The sequence below is a fragment of the Numida meleagris genome, chromosome 2 (genome assembly GCF_002078875.1).
Source record: "Numida meleagris isolate 19003 breed g44 Domestic line chromosome 2, NumMel1.0, whole genome shotgun sequence".
Classification (NCBI taxonomy): Eukaryota; Metazoa; Chordata; class Aves; order Galliformes; family Numididae; genus Numida; species Numida meleagris.
Window position 1 is genome coordinate 90,279,277 of NC_034410.1, and position 27,541 is coordinate 90,306,817.

General features: G+C 37.1%; 1 protein-coding gene across 6 annotated transcripts in view; it reads right to left on the reverse strand.

The window, feature by feature from the left end:
- The window catches only part of ZNF407 (zinc finger protein 407), a 344,657-nt gene that overhangs the window by 293,910 nt on the left and 23,206 nt on the right, over positions 1-27,541 (reverse strand). For 3 of the 6 annotated variants that reach the window (XM_021385823.1, XM_021385824.1, XM_021385828.1), the window contains 2 exons: positions 13,148-17,953; positions 7,276-7,390 (listed from right to left, as the gene is read on the reverse strand). In XM_021385823.1, the coding sequence (XP_021241498.1) occupies positions 7,276-7,390; positions 13,148-17,918 (4,886 nt within the window). In that variant the 5' untranslated portion in view covers positions 17,919-17,953. Of the gene's footprint in view, positions 1-7,275; positions 7,391-13,147; positions 17,954-22,586; positions 22,714-23,190; positions 23,510-27,541 lie in introns of those variants that run through there. The other 3 variants (XM_021385826.1, XM_021385825.1, XM_021385827.1) reach the window with 3 other exon arrangements.

Here is a 27,541-nt window from a genome sequence, read left to right on the forward strand (position 1 = left end):
GGACACAAGAAAAAAGAAGCTCCAACAGCTCTCAATTCTTAGAGATAGAATTTGGTTAAAATTGAAGGCATTCTAACAACTTACAGTTAAATGATATGAAACGTAAGCCTGAAGGGTTTTTGATTCTCTTCCTGAACCCTATAGTTCTAGTGAAGAGGTACTCACTGATAAAGATTAGGTTCAGTTATTTATCACATTAATTTTAAATAAACAGTTACTAAAAGCAGCAGGGAAAAATCACCGTCAAATCGAGAGTCTTAGTACAAATCTATAAATGATTAAAACAAATATGCAACAAATCTAAACCTTCTGAACTGTGGATATAAATCTGAACCATGCAACTTGTGCATACCAACAAAACAACATAACCACAGTCTTAAGCAACCAACCCTTTCCCCCTCTCCGTACCAAACACCCATATTGACATACCTATGTCTCCATTCGTCTCACAATAACCAAATCCAAGCTTATTTTCTTTTTGCCATCTGCTTCTGCCAGTAGAAGGAAATTTTTAATAGTATCTTTCTCAATGCTTGTGGCAGTTCTTCCAAATCATGGGTTTTAAGTATGGAACTCTCTTTCAGTAGGTATGCTGGATTTTAGCATTTTTGCCCCAGCACCCTGTTTGCCATTAGTTACAACTCCTGTCTGCTCGGGACAGGACTCAAGCCCTTCCTGCATGGGCACAGATGGCACTGGCCCTCAAAGGGTATGTGCAGAGTGAGATGCTTCCCCACAGCGAGCGTTCATATTGCAGGACACCTGAACAGCTAGGAGCAGCAGTGCTGGCTGGGCTGAGCCATGCTGGGGTCATGACCAGCCACAGGCTTCATTTATCCCCTTCCTGGGATGGATCAGCCCCAGGGGCCACAAAGCCCTGACACAACCAATAGCACGGAGCTGTGTCAGACGAGGGTCAGACTGGGTATTTGGAGAAGGTTGTTCACCAGAGGGAGGTTGGGCAATGGCACAGGCTCCCCAGGGCAGCGGGCACGGCCCCAGGCTGTCAGAGTTCAAGGAGCGTTTGTACATAGGATTTGAATTTTGGGTGGTCTTGTGTAGAGCCAGAAGTTGGACTCAATGATCGTTGCGGGTCCCTTCCAACTCGGGATATTCTATGGTTCTATGACCCACAAGCATGTACATGCTTCACACTTTTAGTAGCCCAAGGAGAAAAACACATTCTTCACTTTGAAGCTGTTGAGAAACCCAAGTCTTCAGGAATTAGTTGTTTTAATTAGAGGAAAACTAAGAGCATTCCTGAACTGTGCAATGTTTTAAATTGCCACAGCATCTCAAGACGTGAAGGCTTTGCTTTGTAAGATGTCTACCGCCTAGCAGAAATGCACGCATCCTGAACATCAGAACAACCTACAGTAAAAAATTAAAAATGCATGTCCATAAAAGCACCAGTTACACACACCACGTATATCATAGTCACACCACTGCGTATCTCGATAATTACCATTTGGAAGTACACTAGAATTAGATTACATGCAGTGGATATTAGTCTGAATCACTAACAGTATCTCTAATTCAAATACAAATATATACTCTCACGAGTGTGTCCCTTATATACCTTTTCTCTTCGGCAAGTATAAGTAAATCATTATGAGAATCTAATTTAGCACGCAAATGGCTACAAACACGTTTTATTAAGTCAGAAAGCTGGCCGTGACTGCGCAGTACCATCTGCAGTACCAGGCTCCAACAGAAGGGTCTCTGCCCCGGCCCCGCCACAGCCTCCCACTCGCTGCCTTGGCCTCTGCCAGCTAGCGGCCAGCCGACCTCCAGGCCAAGTCTCACACAACACGGCGCGGTGTCAGCGCCTGCTGTGGAAGGATGCTGGGAGCTTTCCTGAATAAAAATAAATTGCTTCAATTTCAAGCAGTTTTCTTAAATACTAGAAAGAGAGACTACGTGCTGAAGGTCAAGTTTGCTAATCTAATAAAATGATAGATAACTGAAAAAAATTGGCAAGATAATGTAACACATATGCTATTTTATTCCACAAGCTTTTCTAATATTTTCTTATTAATTTGTTTAAATGTGTGTGTGGGTTTGGAAAGCCATTACATAGGCTGAGCTCATTTTCTTTACTAAAGAGTAAACCAACACGAGCGTCCAATTGGAGTAAATGACAAAAGGCGGAGAAAGAAACTCACAGTACCTTGGTCTGGAGCAGTCATTTCACACACGCTAATCTTTAATCTGAACAGCTGAACCAAATACATACGATTTGTTTGGGCACATCTGTAGGTATGATGTGTGTAATTAATTGTTCATTCAAAAATGTAATTTCACGATGCATTTGATGATTTATTTATACAACAGTTTTAGTTCTCAGAGCCTACTAAAAATAGTGATTTTAATTTATTCCGGCTGCCTACAATTACCACAACCATGTATTTTTTAAATATTTCCAGCCTATAAAAATTACTAATTTTTGCCACTTGTGTTTATCTGCATTTAGACTTTGATTTGGATAAATTAAGCTCTCAAGTGTTCCTTGCTTTATGAAACTCTGCATGTTGTACACTTCAACACAAATAAATGACTTCTACCATTAGAGGTTTAAATAATGTAATGTATTTCATGCTCAGCCTGAAGCTGGATTCCAATGAAGTTGCTAATGCACGTAATGATTAAGTGTAACTCAAATACTAACTGTGTTGTTGAAAACATGACAGGCAATAATTTGGTCTATTATATTCTGCCATTTAATTGCCTAGTACAGACATTCTCTGACACGTTATGAAGCAATGATTTACAATTATTCAAGCTGCAAAGGTCAGAAAGTGACATTATAATCATCTACACAGAGATCCCTTCTAATGCACAAAAACTAGGTAATACCACACAAAAATAGTTTTATTAGAGTAGCAACTTTCTATTTAAGATTTCCCAAACTGCACAAGAATAAATAATTAATTTACATTACAGTACATTAAGGCATCCTCGAAAATATAATGTTTCTCCTGCCCCTACCAATAAATTTATGAATAAGTCTTTTTTGCTTGCTAAAAGTGATCTTAAGAGCGGGGCTTTCACTATAAGTAGCCTGACACTAACAGGCAGAAAATCTAAAAGACTTCAAAAAATGTAACATAGGAGCACCGCCAACTGTTAGATGCAGCTGGTCAAAGCACATTCTCATCTACAAAGCAGAAATATCTGTCAGCCACTATTCCTATATATTATATAGGTATTTTTCATTAGACGTCCGCCAAGCAACTAGTGTCATTAAAATCCTAAGCTGTATCCAGATGAAGATCTCCAAACTCATCTTTTCATTAACAGCAAAAGTGAAGTTATTTCCATGCTTGGGATGCTGTACCTCTCCCGAAAGCTTGCTTATACAAGGTTTTTTAAAAACAAAAGAATTTTAGCAAGGTACTTATTTGGCAGAACATCTTACAACATCTCCAGAATTAATTAGAAAAAGGAGTTTAAAAGCAAAACGAGAACTGAGAAGCAGAGAGTTAAAAGACTAATATCTCCATCCACCAAAACAAAAGACAAAAAAAAAATCGGGAAAGAAATACTTCAGAGAAAAAAACCTCAAAACAACAATATATTTCCATTTCCACCTCCTCCAGTTTTCCTCATGTGTACACAAGTGTTCATTAAAACACTTGGCTACTACATGTTGAATAAACTTAATAACGATGTTACTACAAATGTCTTTCCAATTTTTAGGAAGGTAGTAAGAAATGTTTTGTGTGTGTTTCAAATTCTGACAATTTTCCTACAAATCCAAACGTACCCTTACACCCATCTTCTTCAGTAGATTTTTAAAGAAGTCATAAAAGAAAGAGAGAAAAAAACTGAAAGAAGCAGTCATTCTTTCTTGAAACATATAACTACATCCCCCAAAATTCTATTTCTGAAAGCAAAGGCGAGAAAAAAAGAAGGCAAAGGAATAGTAGATGCATTTTTAAATCAAACATCACCCATAAATTCTGTTCAAAACCTCAAGTGCAGAACAATGCATTTTTTATGTTCCACCTGAGGCATAAAATTTGAAAAGTGCACGATAAGGCTGTTCACTGCATTTCACCAGGCAAATGAAAAAAAAAGTTTAAATGCTGTTCAACCAAAATTTGTTCATCTACTCAGAGTGGCAGCCAAATTCAGAACCAGACTTTCAAAAAATTAAATTCAAATATGCAGCAGTTTGCAACACACAGAAGACAATAGATACTACCTCTGAAATAATGGGATATATTTTACAGCCTTGGGTATGGAAAATAAAATTAACGCACATCTTCGATAAGGAAATGAGTAGCAGACTTTTTTTTTCCAAATGTTAAAACATTACTGGTGTCCAATTTCTGTATTCAGAATCATGTAGTTTCTGCTCTGCAGCTGAGGAAAAACAAACCCTGAACTTCAATTAAAAAAAAAAAAAACCAGCAAAATTACAGTGTTTCAAGAACTGAGTGAACTGTACTTTGTATGTACTTCTATGTACTTTGTATCATGCAAATATGAGGAGGATTTGGAAAATTTAGACACAGAAATCCCCGCCAACAAGAACAACTTAGATTTTTTTTTTTAAAGCAAAAATTATCTGGGAATTTTTGAAGAAAAGAAGTTGTATATTGAGACCTACTTCACCACAGTGTTCAACTGACATTTCACCTTTAAAAAGTGTCCAGGATGATTCAAAAGCTTTTGAAACACAATTTATCCTCACAACTAGCGCAGGGCTTATTACTATGAATCTAAAAGTCAGAGGATAGAATATTAACTACTGCAGAAAAGAAAACATAGTGCAGGACCTTCTGTTTGTGACAAAATTACAGAGTTAATGTTCCTGAAAGATCACTTCACCTTTTAAAGCATGATTTTTAAAAAGGTAAAATTTATAGCAATTAAAGCTAATGAAGAAATGCAGCATGAGCTGCTTATGTTCAGGAACTAATAGGTCCACCGAGCATTTCTAAGATTATTTAGCCATCAATGATAATGAATTGACATTGTCAGTGGTGTTAATGTACCAATGCTCTATAGTGCCACTAATCCGATAGCCAATCCTAGCTTTTTTTTTTTTTTTAAATGTTGCCACTTTATGTTTTTTAAACTACACACTGCCCAATCCTCTCAATTAAAACAGCAGAAACACAGCACAGGCTGTTACACTTTTTTTCCTCTTCTTTCACATTTAAGGATGGCTATTCATCATTTGGACTACAGTTAAAACTGTCCTGGTCATTCCTACTTCCTCAAATCCTGCTGAATTCTTCAGGACTGTTAGCTACAGTATAAAAATGTCTTTTCCAATTAAATCAATGTTAATGTATAATTCTTAAAATACATTTTTTGTGCACATTAAGTGAAATGAGATGATTATTGGAACGAGTATATAAATCAGATTTTTGTAAGCATGGGATATTGTAGCGCATGCCTCTTCAGCCCATTGTTTTGTCATATCTAGCACAACTCCATGTTGCTGGTGTAAATTGATAACACAACAATATACAAAAATGGAAAACAAGTACCTGCTTGGCTACCAGGTATGACGTATCAACAACATACAGTAAGTAATCAGGTTACCAGAGTCACTAACATTCAGGTCTACCGTTTAAATCATTCGTGTCATGAATTACAACCAAGCTGTGTATTTTCTGAGACAAGATTCTAAGAACTCTTCAACCCTGAAGGGAAGGAACGAATTTTTGAAAAGAAACTGTACCAAAGCCCCATCCTTTTATTTCTATTTCTTTTTTTAATAAAAGATCCAATATTAACTATCTCAAGATTTTTGATTTTGTATTGATTATTACATAGTTATATAACATGATGACTTTTCATTATAAGTTAAAAAGGAATTGGAGAAAGAACCATTGTCACATTTGTTGACAATTTCTAAAGAAAAGAGCTTAGCCTTACGTAAACATTGAATTTGCAACTGTTAATCATCTTCATGTAAAATTCTCAGCAATCCATATAGCAGAGACAGCAAATAAGATTTTTCAAACAACATAAAACAGGCTACTACACATGAAGTTCATTTTAAGCATGCTGCAAAATAACGAGTAGCGCCAGTTATTCTACTATTGATATTCAGTGGACTTAAGAATTAGGCTCATACATTTTAATTTCGTGTTACAAGAAGTCAGCAATTAATTTTTGTAAGTGAGTAAAAACATCCAAAGTATCTCATAATGCAGTATGCAAAATTATTTGAAAAACAGAGAGATGAATCAGTGAAAATCACTCAGCTGCATCTTCAGCTGAAGATTCACTTGTCCTTTAAAATGTGCAACTCACTTTGTCCTGCAGTAGATCAGTATACTAAGACTAAAAAAAAAATTCCTCCTGTTTAATATTATCCCTAACATCACACCGCACCGTTCATGTGTGCGCTGCATCATTTAATTGAACCTGTGCCGTTCTACACATTAGCCATAAGACTGCTATAGCAGGTTACATAGGTTTGAGTAAAGTGTTTTTATATGATGCATATATTAGTTAATTTCTCTAGCATAATAACATTAAAATATATTTTTAATCAGAAGTGGGGTATTAAAATCCAACTTTGAATGTCCTATGATGTACCATATATGCCATGGCATTTTAAAACCTTTTAAACATTTCTGCTAAATTAATTAGTTTTGCATTAAGGAGTCTCAATGCCTCCTATTAAATGCAACACATTTGAAGGACAATTAAACATTATGAACGATCCTTCTGAGGAAATAACGATTGCATAAAAAAGAAAAACAAGATTTTTTTGGTAACAAACAAGAATACAAGCATACATAAAAGACTTCCATTTATTTGTAGTCTTATGCCTGCAATATTTTAGGTGCATTTGTTTGAAAAACCAGTCTTCTGTTTTGTTTTCGTAGAGAATGAAAACTCTAATGGAGTCCAGAAATCTGTTAATGGTACTAAAATTATAACAGTATAGCAAAAGAAAAAACCCCACACACTAAAGTCTATATTATATATTTTTTATGTCTTTAAATGGAATTTACAGTTCTCCCTGGCAATGTGAATGAACATCCTATAATTTAGTCAATTTACAGATTACAGGTTCAAATTGACCTTGTAGCCCATAAAATTGCTCATCTTCAGTGCAGGATTAGAAGTGGGAAAAGAATGTCATAACTGTATTTAAGGAATTTACCATAACAATGGAAAGGAGGATATGCATGCATAATTTTAGCCACTCTTGCTCACATCACAGTTTTCAATTCTGAAACAATGCATATCCTGCACTCTTCTCCTGGTTAACCATGGTGGAAACCGTTTCAATTTACTCACCCACAGACATGACACTTGTATTCCCTCATCCCAAGGTGCCTCTTGACATGGTTTCTGGCATCTCCGAGCTGAGCTGTTGCAAAGTGGCATATCTTGCACTTGAATGGCTTTGATCCTAAGTAAAATTTAGCATAAGATATGAGTTGAATTAGAATAATATATCACCCACAGTTAAAGAAATAAAAATTCCTGGGAAAAAATAACCTTTAAAAAAGTCTATCCCGCATTTAACCTGTTTCAGATTATTGCCTAACGAAAAAAGCATCTCGCACATAAATTTGTAACTCCCAGGACACAGATGGTATATACTATACAGTACTCATTAGTTTCCTTAGGTTCAGGACCATGGAAACTACTCTCTTAACTATTGAAAATCATTCACTTTTTTCTTTTTTTTTTCCACCAAAAATATTAAAATGAAGGAGATAGCCATTCAGCAAGATGACAAAAGTTGTTTTCAGCATTTTCCAAATGCTGAAACTCAGGTAATGGTCTAAAAGTGGTTTGATATTGGTGTAAACTGAAAATGTAATTTCTTTTAAGCAAGTATATTTAAAGTAAAGTAATTTTACAAGTCTTCCGACACTGAATAGATTTTACATTAGCATTGGTATTTCAGATTTGTTCTGTCACACACAGAAAATGATTCATCACCTAGCCATTGTAATGACATGCAATGTATGAATATACAGTGGATAAAATATTATGCCTTTATGACTGTTTTATGGTCAAGAATTTATGATTATTCTACAAACCAGAAGTATTGACATTTTGGCTATTATTTATTTCAAGAACAAACTTTAATATTAAATGTCTACCGCAGAACTCTAGAATTATTTCTCCAAGGAAAAAGTACCAGCCTATTTCTTGTATCACAGCAGTGCAGCAAAAAGTCAAATTGTTTGTCCGTCTTAATTAACAGGGATCCTCTCCAGATTACAGAAAAATTATTTTATTTTTCTACTGAAATAGCTGAACTGGGCACTTGTCAGTCTCTATATTACTAAGCAGCTACACTACTCCAAAGTATTAGTGTATATACTAAAGCATGCCATAGCACTTTCCAATCTTCTGACCACTAAATCCTTAAACCAATAAATTAAAATCACAGAACTGCCGTTAAAAGTAAGTACAATATGGTCACAGATTCTCCATATTACATTTAGTATATGTTTTGCGAAGTACTTTTTCCAATACAGTTAAGCATAATATGAAATATGTGTTCTTTAATAAATATACATAAAGAGCTCTGATAAGAAAAATGTAACACTATATCATACTTGATCAATGAACCTTTTTGCTTTGCCCTTGAAACAGAATCTCCTCCAAGAATCCATTGGTGAAATCGAGGATCTTAGTAAAAAATTTTAGAGTCTTAAATTTCAATTTAATTCCCAAAAGCTGACGAAAAATGAAGCATTTAATTTTAATCTTCTAACTGAAATAAAAAAGTCAACAGTACTAAGCACGGGCAGACAAGGTTGAATATTTCACAGTTCAATGACAATGAAACCAGATCTCTTAATACTTCCATTTCTACTGTTGGAAGTAGATGTAAAATATATTTAGCACCTGAATGGTTATATCTAGTCAGCTTTATATGTTTAAATGTCAAACGCAGGTTGAGGCTGGAGCTAACAGCAATCACATTCTATCAATCACACCGAAAAACCCCAGTTTATTTAAATGATCCTGATAAAACTAAATTAATCATTAATTTGGTGACATTTCAAATCAACACTATGTTCTATAAAGAGGCCCATGCAAATAAAAAAAGCCTATCTTCGCATTAAATAAAAGACTATTAAAAGTTGATGTTTTAACTTATGATCTCAAAGACTAATTCCACAATTAATAATTTCAAGAACACAGTCAGAGAGGATTTTTTTAATCTACCGGTGTTTATATTGCTGTTTTATATCACGGAATTCAAATACCAAGTGGATTCAATCCTGTGTTCCTTTAGTTTCTCTCCCACTGATTAAATTGTAAATTCGTTCCTCATTCTGTTACTGCAGGTGTCCCGCAGGGCTTCCATACAAGACCTTTGCTGTTTTCCATTTACATGACTCCTTTGTGAAAAACTGTAGTTCAGACCAATCGTAGCCATAGTGCGCTGACAATACATAAATGTATTATTCTGTTGACTGCTCTCATCCAAAAATCACTGAGGCCTTGAGATTTTATTTATTTATTTCTTATATCCAGCATGGAATATCTGTTAACATCTCCATTTAAACTCCTTGAAAATCCACTTGCTGGCAGGCTACAGTCAGTACTTATCTGCTGAAACAAAAGCAGTACATCTCCCTTTCAGGTTGCTGATGCCAAATTCATTCCTATATGTTTTTGGATAGAACAGAATATATACTTACAATGAAGGCATTAGACTAAAAGTTAAACAAATGGTACAAAAATGTGTATTTAGTCTGAAGCAATCTGAAATGATACTGAAGCAATTAACCATTTCTTAGCCATATTTACCACAAACTACATTGGTTCTCATCTTCTGTGTTAGTATGGCACTGCTGGCTTCACATTTGGCTTTTAGTTCACTGAGACACATACTTTCTATATAGCATCATTCCAACCAAATGACTTGAATAAATAAATGAAAAACCACAGAATTCATCTACCCACAAGTTACAGCATAGAAACACAGTGTAAATTTTCATAGGTAGCAGTAACCAACATGGTACTGAACTACTGAACTGGGGGAAACAAGTTGAAAATAGACTAAGTTTCTCAAACCATGCCGTTGCTTTACAAAGATGACTGTAGTTAACAATCCTAATTTTACATTAACACAAAAGATACTCAAAACAAAAAATCACTGCCTGTTCTAAGACAACATCATCTCTATTTGGAGGCACAACTGTGTCTTTAGCTCGGGCCCAATGCAAAGTAAGCAGAGCCACAGGAAATACCATCATACCATTTCATACTTTGTTTACGGTATGGGTAGTAGGATACCACATTTACTTTGGGCAAATCTTCCATTAATTGAGAAATCTGATGAGAAACAAAACAAAGATTATGTGGTTGCAGGTGATTTTTCCTCACATGTTGATTGTTAATTAAGTTTATGGGACCTGCATCAATTGAAAACTAAAAAGTCTTCCACCTCTGCTACTCCCTTTATTTGTCTTTACACTTCCTCATTTTCACTTGTCAAAATGTGATGGACTTGCTTGTTATCTCCTCTCTAGCAAAGCTTTCTTTTCATTTGCAATGTGAAAATCTCTTAGATTATTTAACAGTATTTTGAAACGATATTTTTCTATTAATGGAAATCATTAGTTGTGTCTGTCTACAACTTTCCTTCTTCCCTACTCCCTTAACTATCACCAATTACTCAAATTAAAATTGAGCTAGATAAGGTTAGACATACATACATATATCTACATATCTATCCATATATGTGGAAAAATCTGGATACAGAAGAAATATTAAGAAAAAGCACATAATCAGAACAATAGATGGGAAAATATCTGCAGCTTTCCCCTTATTACACACCTGATGTTACCCTGGAACAGATGAGAGGGGCCAGAAATACTGCACTTTGCCTAACAGTATAAGCCAGCACATATACAGTTGGTAGTGTAGGTCATTTCCTCCTGCCACCACTCCCAATAGCCCCAAAACGTTTATTTCTTATTCAGCTGCAATTGTTGAGATACAGATTGGAAGAAAAGGTTCTATGAAACACAAAATCACAAATATGAAAACAGGGATTGGAAGAGAAATTCTTCTTCCCATTAGCTATTAACAAAAGTCTCTGCATTACTATTTATGCGAAATAAGCAAAACATCAGAAAAACAATCCATTTGTAGGTACTGTGAGAAAGAGCCTAGATAAAACTCTCATCTGTAACCCTTCTACAGCCTCTCCACAAGCCCCATCAAAAAATGTCTTGCAAAACAAAACGTATTCTTTTACTGCCTTGCATATTTAGGGCAATTCAAAAGCACAATGAAAATATACTTCATGATAAGACCTACACACAAAATAGTAAAAAGTACACTAACTTTTACTAAATGTTACAATCAATGATGTAACTTATCTAAGTAGGGTTGCTTTGTCATATATTGATAGTTACCTCACTTTCACATCCACATTAACTTGATTTTAAATGCAATTAATACATATAGTCAAGGAAGACTAATGGACTACATTCTGCACTTAACCTGGTGGACATTTTCAAATGGCACAAGTGACCAGTGCAAACCTATTTTGCATTGTAAACGACTAAATAAATCTTAATGGATTAAGAATGATCAGCTATCAACACACAAGGGAAATTAAGTGCTGAAATGCCTACATTGATTATTTTAAATTATTAGCCTTACTCTGTTCTTGAATTTGTATGCTTTTAGTGAGCTTTAACACATTTACAAGACTTATTGACTATAATTACAAGAGAATTCAAGTAATGGACACATCAATTATAAGCAACATGTCTTGACCAGACAGTTGCATAAAGAATTCTAAAGAGAGCTCCATTAGCATCTTCTGCCTTAGTTTTATTCCGTTTTATCTGCCGTAAGAGGGCATATTAAGGGCTTATACAGCTGCTCTGACCATGTGAACATGACTGTCCCTCTAAAGACTTTACACTGCATTCAAAGTTGGATATTGGGTGAAACAAAACAGATAACTATGTTATTGACAGGATAGAAGTAAAGCTGAAAGTATTAAGTATGTGAGTTATTGGCATACGTGAATGCGGCAGTTATAGTAAAATACTTTGAAAGGTTTGAAATACAACGTCCATGTTCCCCAAGATTAATTTTTAAACTTTATTGTCCAGTCATGCCCTCATTTTTTTTTTAATAAAAAACTTACAAAACTATTTTAGGATTATGCCAGGAATTACCATACTTTTATGTTTCTTTTTTCTTACCTTTTTGTTCTCTTCCTTGTAACCATGCACTAAGTTTCAAATACTGCATGAATTTAAACTATAGCTTCCATAATAAGCCATTATTTAAAAGTACAGTAAAATAAACCTTACAGTTTTAATGAAAATATGTTCATTGAAATGTGAATTTATTATTCAAATCCACTCATAAATTCAACCATGGAGACACCACTTGTCTAAGCAGAGCTCAGTGATTTAGAAAAGCTGTCTATTTAAAATAAAGAATGTATGGCAGGTTTATAGAAACATCACAGTGAATTTTTACATAAATTTAGAACTGCAGCTTATGCATTTTTCTACAAAAATGTTTTTAAATTTTCCACTTAAAATTAAACATAAAAATGAATTGAAAGTGTGATCAGTACAGAAACTAAATCAGATATTACATTCCTGTGCCTCACATCAACATTACACACTACCTTCCCAAAAGGCTGACCTATTCCAATTCCCATTACTTATTTGTACAAAAAACTCTTGTGCTCATTATTGGTATTTATTAAGGAATGATGTATTCACAAATTACTATCACGAAGCATAATCTAATGTTGAAAGTGTAACTGAGTTGCAGTGAAGTAAACAATGTGGATACGTAACAGCTGTGAGGAAGATAAAGTTAGAACAGCTAACCGTTCTCTTAAAACACCACTGCTGAATTATATAAATTTAAGAACTAATTAATTATTACAATTTAGATTAAAGGGAAGAAAATCTCTCTACATGAAACAAAAAGCAGAAGGGTGACTGCATTTAAAATGGTCTTACATTTTCTGCCCTTTGATCGCTGTATTTTCATACCCCTAAAGGTAATTTTGGATTTCATCAGTGGCTCATCAAGCAATATGAATACCAGTTCATAAGGAATGTTAAAGAGATTAAAAAGCAGAAAAAGGCCAGCAGTAATAATTCACTCCATTTGAAAGAGACCAGTTGCAAAGAGAGCATTTCCATACCTGTATGGGTACGAATGTGAGCTAGGAATGCCATGGAATTGCTACTTCTACACATCTTCCCACAGTACTTGCAGACGTTGCCTTGGTTCTCTTCCCTCTCTCTGTTTATTTGCTCAGTATCCTCCACAATGTACTTATTCACTTCCCGCAGCAGTTCTTCGTGCTGCTCTTTGATATGGAGAAACAAGTTCTGTTCCGAATCAAAGGGCTCTGTGCACTTCACACATTTGAAGGTTGCACCTCCTTCAGGCAGCTCTTCCACGCTTGCCTGCTCATTTCGCATGTGCCCAGCACTGGCCAAGTGCTGATGAAGGTTGCTCTCTGTGTAAAATGACTTTCCACAGAGTAAACAATGAAAATGTTTTTCTTTTGAAGGATGTTTCATGGCAATGTGAACATTTAGTCCGCTCAAACCATCTGCTAGAAAGCCACAGTCATCACAGCGAATACGTGTCAATTCCCCAAGGGAAATGCCTTCTGACTTCTTCTTTTTCCCACCACTTGGTGAAGCGTCTGCTTTCACTGTGAAATCACCAGCTCTCACTCCACCTGGCACCTGCCCTTCATCTGAATGGTCAACGGACTCCCCATCTTGATTGCTTTTTAATCTTACTATAGAAGAATCAAACTTGCCAAAATTTTGCATTGCCTTTCGTTTATCATCAGCACTGGTAACTGTTCCTAAAGCCTCATTACTACTTTCTTGCATGCCCTCAGCTGTTGAGCCATCTGCCTCCCAAACACTGTTATTTATAGTTACTTCTGCTTCACGTTGTGCTTCCATAAGGGCTTCTTCCTCCTCCCCAGTAGGATTCTTTTTGAAACTTCTGTCACCCTCTAAACTATGTATATTTTGCACCATTTCTCCAATGTTTCCAGCAAAATTTGATTGCCATGCTGCACTTTTTGTTTCTGGAAGACTTTGCGTAAGTGGGTTATCTTCCTTCAGTGATACTTCTTCAGTAATGTCTGTGTTTCTACATTCCACTTCAGGTTTTTCTCTATTTGCTTCCAAGTTTTCCTTGCCTTTTCCTGAGTTCAAGTTTGTGCCACCTGATCTATTTTCATTTTCTGCCAGGCAATTCTCTGAGTTGAGTAGCTCCTGTCCATGCGCACTTCTCTGCAACTCACAGGTGCCTGCCTCTTTAATTGGTATCTCTTCATCAAGCTTAACAGCATTATTTTTCTGAGGAGCTCCCTGGAATCCTTCACAAAAAATGTTTTCTCCTCCATTTTTAGTTTCCTCTTCAACTAAGTTTTCTGCTGTATTTTGGGAACTACCTTTAGGTATTTCTGGAAATGCATTTTCATCTAAGGCAATACGCTCTGTTAAGCTTTTACACATATGATCACTTTCTGCTGCATCATTGGCACCTTTCATTTCACCTAAAACAGTTTTCAGTTCTCCTGCACTGTGATGGTGCTCCTCTTGGGACAGAGCAGAGCCTTCTTTGGCAATACGTGCTGTGTCTGCTTCCTCCCCAGACAAACAAACACGAGATTCTCTTCTAATTTTATGTTTCTCTGTTGCCGCATGCCTAATCATCTCTCTGCGAGTAACAGCATAGTAGTCACAAGCCATGCAGTAGTATTCAAACTGTTTTGTGTGTTTTCGTTTTACATGCAACTCTAACGAAGAGGAAGAATGAGCAATGAAGTCACAGTGTATGCACTTGTTGTCATTTGCACCCACCCCTCTCCTCTGGAAGCAGGGGTCACCATCCTGGGTATCTTTTGCTGATTCAAGAAATGTATGTTGTTTTATATTTAACGAATTCCTAGCATGCTCCAAATCTGGCAGCCTACTAGCATTTTCAACATTTACCTCAGCATTTCCTTGCTCCGTTTCTTGACTGTCTACGATAGAATTTCCCAAATCTAAAGTGTGGCTACCATCCTCAACATGTTCACACAATGCAGGGATAGGGCTGTTAACCTTCTTGCTCATAGAGTCACAATTACCTCCTTCAGGGCTAACAATGATCTCTGAGTTCTGTTTTCCATGTCCTTCTATTTCCACACGACTTTTATGTTTTTTGGTTGCACAATGACGTTCCATATCTCCTTTAGTTACAGTGTAGTAATTGCAAACCTTACACAAATAGCTGTACTGATGACTGTGCTTTCGCCTGATATGAACAGTCAAATTTGTAACACTGGAGGCCAAAAGACCACAATGGGTACATGTTCGAGAAATAGCGCCTTTGGGTCTCCCTCTTTTTGGTGCATTAGCTAAAACCAATTCATTTTCACCAATTCTTTCATCAACTGGAACAAATTCCTTATTTCTCAATATGTTGTCTGCAGTAGAGGATGGAACGTGTATAATTTCTTTATCAAACTCTGTATTCCCAGAAATGGAAGGATCCATCACTGTTTTAATACCACCAACCCCAACACAAACCTTTTCAATGCACTCCTCAAAACGTAGTCCAATATTATTTTTCCTGGCATTTTCAAGGTGCTTGCTTCTTTTGATATGCTTCTCCATTCCTTCCTTACTCAGTGAGTAAAGATTACATGCTTTGCAGAGAAAGTGATATTCCTGCGCATGTCGGAGTTTTATGTGCCTTGTAAGGACTGTGGAAGATCTTGTCTTATAAAAACACTTTTTACACTGAAATTGGGTTTTACTCAGAACAGAATGTTTTAATTCATTTTTATGATTTACAAAGGAGGAGTCTGGAGGTTTTGTTTTCATTGATACTTTATTTTCCTTTGCAAGTTTTTGGCTACTGTTTGATACTGAGTCAGCATAACTTACCACTTGCAAGGTCAGACCACTGTTACTCAATGGAGTAGCTTGCTGAAATAATGAACTATCATGTTTCTCGTCTTTTTGATGATTCATCAGCTCTTCTTGTGTTTGAAAAAAAAGAACACAAGTTGGACAACTATGGGACATACTATGCACTTCACTCATATGGCTTTGAAAGTTTATCACATTCAAGCTGGTAAATGAACAAAGTCGACAATTAAAACTAGAACTTCCCATCTGGTGTTTAGTATTCTGACAGTGTTGCTGCATGTCTTCCTTGACTCCACAGGAATACCGACATGTCTGACAATTAAACTGAATACTTCTTGCATGAAAATTTACAACATGAATTTCCAAACTTTCTTTGTTCTGAAAAACATGACCACAGTCAACACAAGTATGATGAACACTAGGATCTGCAATAAGTTCAATTTCAGAATATTTAGTATTTGTAGCACTAGCAGAAAGTGTATTTGGCTTCCCTTGAGTAAGATCTTGAACTTCTGAAGTAGTATTACAAAGACTCTTAGAATTTGTTTCTAATTCTGTATGTGATGTAGGGCTTGAATCACTAGGTTTAAGCTGTGTGCTGGAGATATGCTTCATGCAAACTCTTCGAGTTTCAGACTTGCTTCTCTTACCCAACAAATTATACCTTCTTTTAACTTGCCTTTTTAATCTAAAAGATCTATTTCCTCCAAATGGAGCCCTTAGCAATACAATATTTCTTTTATGTTCCAGTCTACCAAATCTCTTTGTCACATTTAAACTGCTAACTAGCTTTCTGGTAGTTGGAGGGAGTTCTGATTTCTGCAAGAAATCTGAGGGTCCAGGTATTTCTAGTTTTTCAGTTTGAACTTCATTATTTCCTTCGACACCGGAAGAAAGCAGCTTTCCTACCACGGTATCTGTTTTTTCAGCAGGAACATTTGTAGATGGTATCATTTCAGCAAGAAGTTCAGCACCATCATTTTGTTTAGACAAGCTTACTTTCGAGTCTTCCAGTGCACTGCAAACATTTATTTCTTTTGCATCAGCAGTCCTTGCCTTTAATTTACTGCTCCCAGGTCTTGCTCTTACATTCTTCTCTCTGGTTGCGGTAGACTGTGGTTTTTTAAAGGATTTTTTGGTCAATATTTGTACAAATCCTCCCCGTGCAGCAAGATTTTGGCGTCGAAGGTGCGTCTTGCCAAGGAAATGAGAATTTAGGAGATTTTCCTCAGCACTCTGAAAACCACAAAGATCGCAACAAAATACCTTGGATTTCTCATGATCTTGCTTAGCATGCGTATGTAATGTTGAATTACATTTAGCTGTGCAATTACGGTGAGGGCATGTTTGCTGTTTTGATTGTTGAGAGTGGCTTTCTTGTATATGCTTTTCCATATCAGAGCAGGATGGTAAAAAAAGATCACATGTTTTGCCTGTAAGATCTTTGTCCATGTTTCCAACTCTACAGTCAACACTGATTTCTCCTGAAGAAGGTAACTTTTCCGGAACAGCAGCTGAAATCTCTTGTGAATGTGTAGTTTCCTTGTGAATTTTCAGAATAGCATCATCAGCACACTTGAAATCACAACACGGGCACATGAAATTTGAATTACATATGTTATCATCATGATAGCCAGTGACTCCTCCAGTTTTTACAACTTCAGCTTCTATACTACCTGCTTCTCCAGCTAGAGCTTTGTGCAACTTCCTGTCACTATCTTTCTCATCAGCAGAAGACGTCAGCTTTCTTTTTCTGGAGATATTTTCAGGTCTCTCTGCTTCAACAGTGTCCAAGTTCGGTGATCCTGACAATGCCCTTTTGTTTGTGCCATTCTCTTTCCTTTTCTTTTCAAGGTTCCTGAACACTTCATCTGATATGAGCCTTGTTCTCTGCTGAGATAGAGAGTCACATTCAGCATTGTCTCCTGATGCATTTCTCAGGGAGTCTTTTCTCAACTTATTTTGTAAAATCTCATCAACATCATCTCTCTTCTGATTATCCTCCTCATCCATTTTTAACATGGATATTGTCAACTGTAGATCATTTGGCTTAGTACCTATAAAAGAAAAGAATTTTTATTAGCTTCTTATACACAACCAAAATTTATAATGCTCAAGTTAAAAAAAAGAACAGCAATCTAGCAAATTAAAATTGTGGCAGGAAGATTGACACAATAAAAGATACAAGGCTGTAATTTCAGTATAGCATCGAACATTATGGCACTAAAGATCAAACCAGCTTTTTGGCACTTGGTTACAGAGCTCCTACTATGATGACTACCATGTGAGCAAGCACTGGCTTCAAAAGATTTTCTGCAATCAAGTAATTTACAAATAGCATTGCTGAGACTCACATGCTTAGCAACCCTAAAACTATGTTAATTTGACTTAAGTGTTTAAATCTTTACATGCTTAAACTTGGGCAGATAAGCCTAATTTTTGTTTCTACCTGCATTTTTACGATATTCTACATACTAACAGATTTCAGTGAATCAGTCATGGAATACTCAGCTTTTCCTGGTCAAGAAATCCAGGATTACCAATTTAAAAGCTCCCAGGAGGAAATGGCCATGATTGCAACAACAAGCAAAACCAAGCCAACACAAACTTCAAGTATTATGACATTTTCTTTCCTTCCCATTCAGATTACCCAGTAAAGAGCAAGAGGAAAAACGCTAATAGAGCCATGTTATAAAAAATTGCATCACTAGTCTAAGCATAGTTCTCCACCATTCCTAAAATACCTTCTATCCTCTTGAGCTTCATTTCCCAACAAAAAAAATAGAAGGGGTGGAGGAAGGGGGCAGGGAAAGCATCTTTGAAGCCCAGCACAAACTCTAGCCATCCAAATCCAGCTACCAAAAAAGTATGCAAGTACATTTCAAAAACAATTATTTTTGAGGACAAATTAACAAATTGTTAAACTGGGGAAAGGTACCCAAAACAGCCAGACTTATTGTCCATGGAAGCAAAAACAAAACTGCTTTTCTGCTTAATCACGATTTAGGAAATGTCTATGAGCAACTGAGTACATAGAGGTCACGTATATTGAACAGATCTGCTTTCCAACTGCAGGTCTCTCACTGAGGTAAAGCAATGATCAGACTTATATCCTGTTAGTTATACCTAGCCTTTTAAATGAGAAAATAAAACCTCCAGATCACAGTAGCCCTTTGGAATATCCAGATACTGCTTCTTTGTGGTTTTTCTGATTCTTATACCATATTATTTTATCTTGTTCACTAAACCATGACAGAAACTATCACATTAGATAGAAGTAAAGCAATCAGGTCTATATTTTTAGCCAGTAGAAACCAGTATCCTGTCAGTATACTTGAAAACACTACAGCAATTAATAGCAGAGGAGAATAAAGTCTTCCAAGTGCAAGCATACTCTGAAAAGATATGTGAGCATTATTTGTGATACGGAAAAGGGCTCAGATGAAAATTGTTGTTTAACTGGAGTACAACTTCATTTACATAACTTGCTTAAGAAATATCAAGAAATTACTTCAGTGATGAGCATCACAAGTCCATCCTTAAATGTCTGCAAGCAGCAATCACGGGTCCTTTCTCCTCACTGTGCTTCCACAGCCCACTACTGAGACCTTACCATTCTTCCCTTATGTGACCTGGGGGAAAAAACAGTTTTTCCTTGCTGTACAAGACAATTTGCAATCTCAGAACAATTCTCCATCTTCTTTATAGGATTCTTTCCTCTCAGACCATTTGATTTATCAGAGAACCTGTCCAGCAGTGAACTAGTACCTGCACTGGAAATTTCCACTATCAAAGGCTGTAGATGGATAATTAGCAGCTTCTCCATTGACAAAAATTCACACATTCGAGCTACATTAATAAGTAGAGGATTTGTGGTTCCTCACCATACTCTCTTCTGACATGCTTCATGCCCATTCAAAGTCATCCTATAATTTGATTTAAACCTTAAAGTGCTGTCACACCTAGATCAATCTCTGACAGAAATCACAAACCACTTTCAGCCAGAGATGCAGTAATCACCTAAGGTGGATGCTTCCCAGCTGTCACAGAAAAGCATCAGCTCATCTCAGAACAAGCCTTTCCTGCCATGCCTGCTCGGATTCAGCTCGTTTCCAATAGCCACCTGCAAACCTCAGAAAAGGAGGCTGGTTATTTGCATGCCATACCTGCAGGCTCAGCCTCACTTCTCATCATTTGTTCACTAACTCTTCAATAGACGTTCACCCTTCTCTGTGCACTAGCAAAAATCCCAGATTGCAATCCCAGCTCTGGCAACCTTGTCTGGTTGGATTCAAGTCAGCTGTAATGCATCAATTAAGGATTACTTCACACACTTAGAAAAATTACGTGTTTCCTTTATTTTATCTTTGTAAACTGTAGTCACAAATGGCTTGCTAGGCAAATGTAAAATGCAAAATTCAAATCTCACAGGTGCTGTCAATAATTTCAGTGTGAAATTAAAATAGTCACATACACGATACAAATATGCAAAGCAGATCTATGTCCCAGCCTTCTTACCTAATCCCTACAGCTCTCCAAGATGCACTCCACTTCACCTACACTCAGTACTTCTCATGAAGCCAACAACCCCATATCCATCTCCACAACTACCAACGAGTATCACCAAGGTGGTAACTCATTGACTACAGAGAAAAAGTGAGGTGTAGGAATAACTATGTGCTTGCTTTTACACTCTTCTTCAACCCACATATGAGTTCACGAAAACAATCTCCCGCCGCACACCCTTTCCAGAAGCAGATTTGTCTCTGCCCCACTGCCATGTAAACTGCATCAAAACAGCACCACATGACTGTGAGTTTCTACCTGCTTGAAACCTATGATCCATAAAGAATTCTCTAAAAAAAGGGAAACAACTTTGAGGTGACTGCTGTTGTCTCACTAAAATTATATCATTCTAAGTAATTAAATTTCCTTAAGTTGCCTTTAGGAAAGGAGTACATCTTCTGAGGTAGATAGCAACGGCTGTCGTCACTACTTTTTGCTTGGCACAACAGTCAGAGACCTGCTGAGATGGGGTCAGTTTTCCAAATCCCTGGCAAGATCTGAACCCCAGCACAGAACCACAACTCAGTTTCTCCCTGCTCTGAACTTTGCTCAGACAACAATTGTGTCTCTAACACAATTTTTGTAGCATATGCCTCATTTTTCTAGATGGGATAGTAGTGCCTCTCACCAATAGGAAGCTTTGGGCAGATCTCTTTTCATGTTCCTGCATGGATTTATTGCACAAATTACTACTACGACTTGAAGGACAAATTCAGAACTCCTTAAGCTGCCCCTAGGCAGAAGCTATCTTTGCATTATTTTGCTTTGGCTTCCCATACTTCTTCCTGCACTGGAAGCTTCTCTCCTGAAAGCACCTTCTCAGATTTGCTAAACAAGAGGACAATGGCAAAGCAACAAGCTAGTTACAAATCTGAATGGTTCTAATCCCCAGCCTGCATAAGCCAATTCACCTCACACTCATCAGAGCTCCCACAGTAATGACAGGCTAGCCTACAGTAAGTATTAATACAGGAAACAATGCATGAGAGAAGGCATCAAAAGCACTCCAAGTTCTTACAGTCCCAGTGACCACATTTAAAATGTGATCCAATAGGCTAAACGTCTATTTTTTTTTTTTTTGGAGAATAGATTACGGATCAAACCTCGGGCTGGAACAGGAATCACCATCAAGAGCAAAGATTCTGCATCTGGAGATTGATGAAGTCAACCAGCAACCAGATGAAGTCAAGAAACACATTCTTGATGTAACGAGTATCCCACTGCAGCCTCAGCAACTTCAGCACATGCTTATATCCAAATCCTACCTACTTCCTGTGTGACTGAAGAAGGACATCAGTCTGATGCTGGCAAACTCATATACTAGTAGAAGTACAGAAGGACAGTTCTTGAAGTTCTACCTACTTATTAATGGATCAACAAGCCTAAAAGAGAAAAAATGCAAGATGCGAGCCCTCATGCTTTTCAGTCTGTCTTCAGTTTTTAAGGATTCCTGTTAAGTTTTTACAAGTAACAATTATCTAAAGCACAACAATAAGAAACCACCTAATGCACTGCACAAATAAATCAGACAGGATTTACGCAGGCCCTGAGATTGCACCAATAAAATCGACAGGTACAACACAGCAGACCGCCAGGAGCACAGAATGGAGCCAAGTCTTCAGAATTTCAGCAGTTTAAAACTCAGTTCTGTCAAACAGCTCTCTCTGAACATCACCCTTGATGATCAAAATGAAGCTGTTCTAACTCAAAAGCGAGTTGACTTCTTGTAACATAAATCTTTTGTTAATGTTCATATAAATTAAGTATAGTTGAACAGATCCTTAAAGGATATGACCAAAAATTAATTTGGCACATTAGCTTCAGGTTAACAAATTCTTCTGCTTGGAGACAGTCATAGATTACCTAATGCATTTTAAGGTTCTTTACATCACATTGCTGTTCATAAGTTTTCAAAAGAAACCTGTTGTGGCCCTAACATTCGTGATAAGCTCAATAATTCTACTGGAAATACTAGCTAAGTATTAAGCGTAATGCTTTGCTTCAGTAATTACTCAAGCGTTCACAAGAACTTAAACATATCTTTAAGATCTTCGGAATGTTATATGTGCTACATCTGCATAAGAAAAATACAAAAATCTTCACCACAGGTATAAGGCAACACACATTTTTAAATCACAAGTCCATAACAGAATATTTTGGCTGTGTCACAGAAGCCAACACAGCTAAAGATTCTCCTCTTTCTCATTCAAGAGATACAGTCCACTGTCACAATTCAGTGCATTCTCACTACCTACAAAGAAGAAAACAAATACAAAAAAAAAATGAGAAAAATATCACTTAAGCTGTTACCACCATTTAATCCTAGATTTTTTAATTCTTTCAAAATGTTTTTAGTATATTGATACAATATTCACTACAGTTCCATATAAAAGCATTAGTCATCTGGGGACAAACATCTTCTCTTTGATGGAAATAGAAAACACTTCACTGGAGATATGTTGGCATATATTCCTCCAAGTCAGTAGATAAAGACAGTGCAGTTGAGATTTTCAACATGAAGCCAACATTTCCCTAATTGCCAGATGAAATTTAGAAAGATGTAATCTTTAGACTTAAGAACGGGCAATTCAGAAATGATCCATAAACCTATAATGAACTGCAAGGTTTCCTAACTTGATGCTCAATACATTTTTATTTACACCTCTTTTTGGTCATAAGCCAGCTCTTTAAGGGAAGGAACAGAAGAACCCAAAGAAAGTATATTTACCGTTATCATATTCAACTATTTTTTGGTGGTTGTTGTGCTAATTCTGGCATGAGAATTTCCAAAGCACCTCTCAGTCACCATATTATCATCTCCAAGTACTCAATATCCAATATGCAGTGTTTAGAAAAGATGGGATATACGGATGTAATGCTGTAATGCAATGGAAAGCACAGCAATGGCAGCATAGTAGCAAAGCCCTAGGCTACAGCAAGCGAGGATATGCTCAAATGCAGCAGCTATGGACACAGAAACAAAGGAAGGAGTCTTCTTCCCCTTAGCAGGCCTCAGGTAAGCAAGGATCTGCAGTGAGATACCCTTGCCTCCACTGCCAACCCTTAAATGAGGTCTGGGAAGGGGTGGATCCTGGCTCCACCCCTTCTGGTCACTCAGGTACATCGCATGCACCTGAGCTCCCCTGGGTTGGCCCTGCCTTCCCACCAGGTGCTCAATCACTGGTTCAAGCTGTGACTTAGCATTTCCACTACAACAGAAAACAAATTGTATTTCTCCCCATTAAAAATTCCCTTTTTCAGACATTTAATTCTTTCAGTGAAATCATGGATACAATGAAGCAAGAACATTTTAAGGAGCTCCTTGAAAAGCCAGAACAAAACTAAATGTGAACAACTCATAAAACCTTTGTGCCAAATAAACATTTTCTCATTTGCAAAGGCATAACATCCTCCTTCATCAACTTACAGCTATTTCTTAGAGTCTGACAAAGTTACTCCTCTTCCTTCAGAGAAACTATTTAAGATAATAGCCTCTCATGGATGGAACAGAAAAGACAGTAGGATTGTTGGTTCAAATAGAAAAGAGATCAACTTTACTTTGAAAAGTATTTGACGCTATCAGTTACAACCATGTATTTTTCCCTGTAGCTCAAGAACACTGAAACTTCAAGCTGTGCATTGTAACCCCTTTCTTTAAGGAAAGCAACTCATTTTGTTGAGCCTCCAGACGAGACTTCCAAACAAGTAGGCTTTTGAAGACTAAGAACTTTGAAACTTCAACAATGATGTATCTACAGTAGTTAAAATAAGAAAATAAAAAGCCCACTGATAGTCATCAGCTCAGTATCTGTGCTATCTGCACTTGTTAATGTCATTTTCTCATTGGCATCAGAAGGAACTCTAAGGGCATCACAGCAAAATGCACCTTGTTATATCACTCACGTCCTTCTTTTTTCTGCCTCCAAACCACTGGAAGTCCTTCAGTGGGGGGAAGATGCCAAAAGAAAGGAAATCTTTATGCACTCTTGACATAATATGTATATTAACGCATAGCCCCCCCCAAAAAATGGAAGAAGGGAGAGCTTTTTCATCATCCGCTCACTTCAGAGAAGACCAAATGCTGCTCAATGCAGTAGTGATCCGTCATTAGATCAGCTTTGAGGAGAGTCCACAAAAAAAATAAAAAGGGGGGGGAGCCTGGATACATAATTTCAACTGCTGTCAGAAACAATTGCATGTCCAAGGCCTAAAATAAGAGAACTGCACTAAGAGTTCCTAAAACGTGTTCGCTAACCCCAAGATCTTCAATTTTTGAAATCTGAAGAGATTTCTGTGTTGTGAATTGTAAACTCAAAGAATTCTGACTATTTCCAGAGGGAGGCATTGATACAGCAATAGAAATAAAAATATACATCAAACTTCTGATCAAAGAAATATCATATTTCTATACTACTGTGATATTTAAGGATGAAAGCACCGTTTAAATATTCTTAAAACAGTTTAGTCATCAGGTCCATTTCTTGGAAGGAAACATCCAAAAAAAAAAAAAAATAATCACTTTTTCATACAGAGTAATGAGTCTCTTGGTTTGCGAGAAATCCCAGAGTTACGTGGCTTCATGAAGGATGCAATTCTGACCAACTTTGCCAATTAGAACTAGACAGAAAGAAAAAGCAAATGCAATTTGAATCTCATCAATGAAAAGTTTTAACTTTTTCATTGCACTTTTGCAGAAAAAGACGAAGTGTTATTTCTTCCAAACCGGCCCTTAGAATTTTTACCCTAGAAATCCTGATTCCATTCTCCTTTAAAACTCATGGAGTACAATTTTCCTAGATGGACATTCTGATATCTAATACTCACCAAGATTTATTAAATTTTCATCAACTTTCTCTTAAAACAAAAAGAAGGCAAGAGAAATGGCTTTGTTGGCCCTTTGTTTTGAACTACTGTGTGACAGGAGAAGCAGCCAAGAGGACTTGGCCATCACAACCCGGGCCACACGTCTGCTAGCACTAGGAGGGGCAGTAGCACGGCTGGAAAGCCCAATGCAAGCACCCAGCTCTGGGCTGGCAGCCAGGAGCCCATTTTCTGACTCAGTAGAACCCACAAGCAGAATGGAGATAGGAACTAGAAGAAACTGCAAGGAAGAAGGAGGAAAAAAAAAAAAAACACGTATTTTTCACATTGAAATGTTCTCTTTATTCCATGTATAACAGTAACAGAAGAAAAAAAATAAAAAGAAGATATTGAGCATTTTTCAGTTATTTGTTGCCCAGGTACCCACTGAGCAATACCTCACAGTATATAAAAAAGAACCTAACCAAAACCACTTCAAATTCAAGTCAGAAAGACAATGGACGCATTTAATTCACAACAAATGCAAGTATGTAGAACTAAATTGATTAAATAAATAGATATCCCAGTCAATGTGAAGTTAGGACACTGAAAGTGTATAAAAGACATCAACAGGAGGGAGGATGGTGGAAGGCAGAAAGGGAAATCCAACGTGCTTTAAATGCTAGTATTTTCTGAATGATCGTTTTAATTGCCTTGCCTTTACTGACTCTAATTTCTACTAAGATCAAATGCACCCACGTGCTGTAGCTTAATGTACTTATCCCCATCTTTTAAATGACTGCAGCAAAGAATGCATATAGTAATTGGTTTGTATATGCATGTACTCAGTGTTACCGTGCTTCCTGCTCTCAGCTGCAATGCCTCAATAGGCCGATAAGGCGAGAAGGGCTGCACGCATGTTTCACTGAACAAGTAACATAAGAAGATAGGATTGTTCATGCAGTAGGTTAAGAAAAGTTTCCAGAGAAGAACACAAAGTGTAGGCATACTTCTAAAGAAAAGGAGAAATTAATAAAAATAAAAGCATTCTTCTGACACCTGGTGGCCACTTCACACAAGGAAGTAATTGCACTTCAACCGAGAAAAGCAGTTCAAACAAAAATGCCCTACACATCTCTCTGGTAGACATACCTACAGAAATGACAGCTGGTATTATTATAAATTAAAATATACACTCATTAGAATATATATGTTTACATATATGCATGTCTCAAATGAAGGTAGTATCGATATTAATACACAGCAACGTACCCAATTTTATCTCTTAGCTTATTACACAGAGACCAAACCTCTTTCTCTGTACAAAGAAATAGAAGTGAGCACACAAAGTATTTCAGCTCAATCCTGTAAGACATATGAAATCCTGACTTTCTTTTCAGTTCTGATTTTCCAGTTAAGTTCCTTAAATAAGGCAGAGGGGAAGGAGGGGAGGAATGGGTGAAGCAGGGGCTGCTTCTCATTTCAGAAGGGCTCTGTGCTGTAGATGCTGCCCCTAATCCCTGTCACAGTACGTTAGCTCTCCAGTACACTTAGCAGAGTATAAGCAGCAGCTTCATTTCTTTGTATGACTGTATCTCTAACAAAGAGAAAGTAATATCCATCATTAGAAATTAGTTCAAAAAGATGATAGCTGTACACAGTTCTCAGCTACGTAGGTGATAAACCTTTAACACTCAGTGGAAAGGCTGCATGTCAAATTACACCTTTTCTCCTCAACAGTTTCTTGTAATACACACAAGCAATCACAATTGTACTGCCATCTCCTCTGCAACAGAGGGTGATTTTCTCCCCGATAACCTCAGATGATTGTCACCAAGACTTAAACCATGCATAGCAGTGCAAAGCTTGGCTTCCTCCGTAATAACTGTTACTCGTTCTCAATTGCACAAACTCATGCTTCAGCTGAAGTCACTGAACATCCTTTAAAGCTCTGTACTTCTGCATGCCGAAAAGTTCAAGAGTTTACCATTGAATTTTACTCTAATTTCCATCACTGAACATCACTGTGACAACAGATGGAAGTAAATAAAAGGCAGCGATGGGAGGCATCCAGATGTTACGGTGGCACACGCAATATAAGACAAAAACTGTTGCTGCCTTCTGCAGTGTCTGTAATGAGTCACAAGCTACTCTCATGGCACAACATGAAGCTTCTTCCCTTCGCAGTCCCCAAATCCTTTGCCCGAGCTGAGCCATGGAACTACAAAGGGTGCTTTTGCTCCAGCCACGGAGGGAAGAGAAGCAGAAAGGTGAGAGCA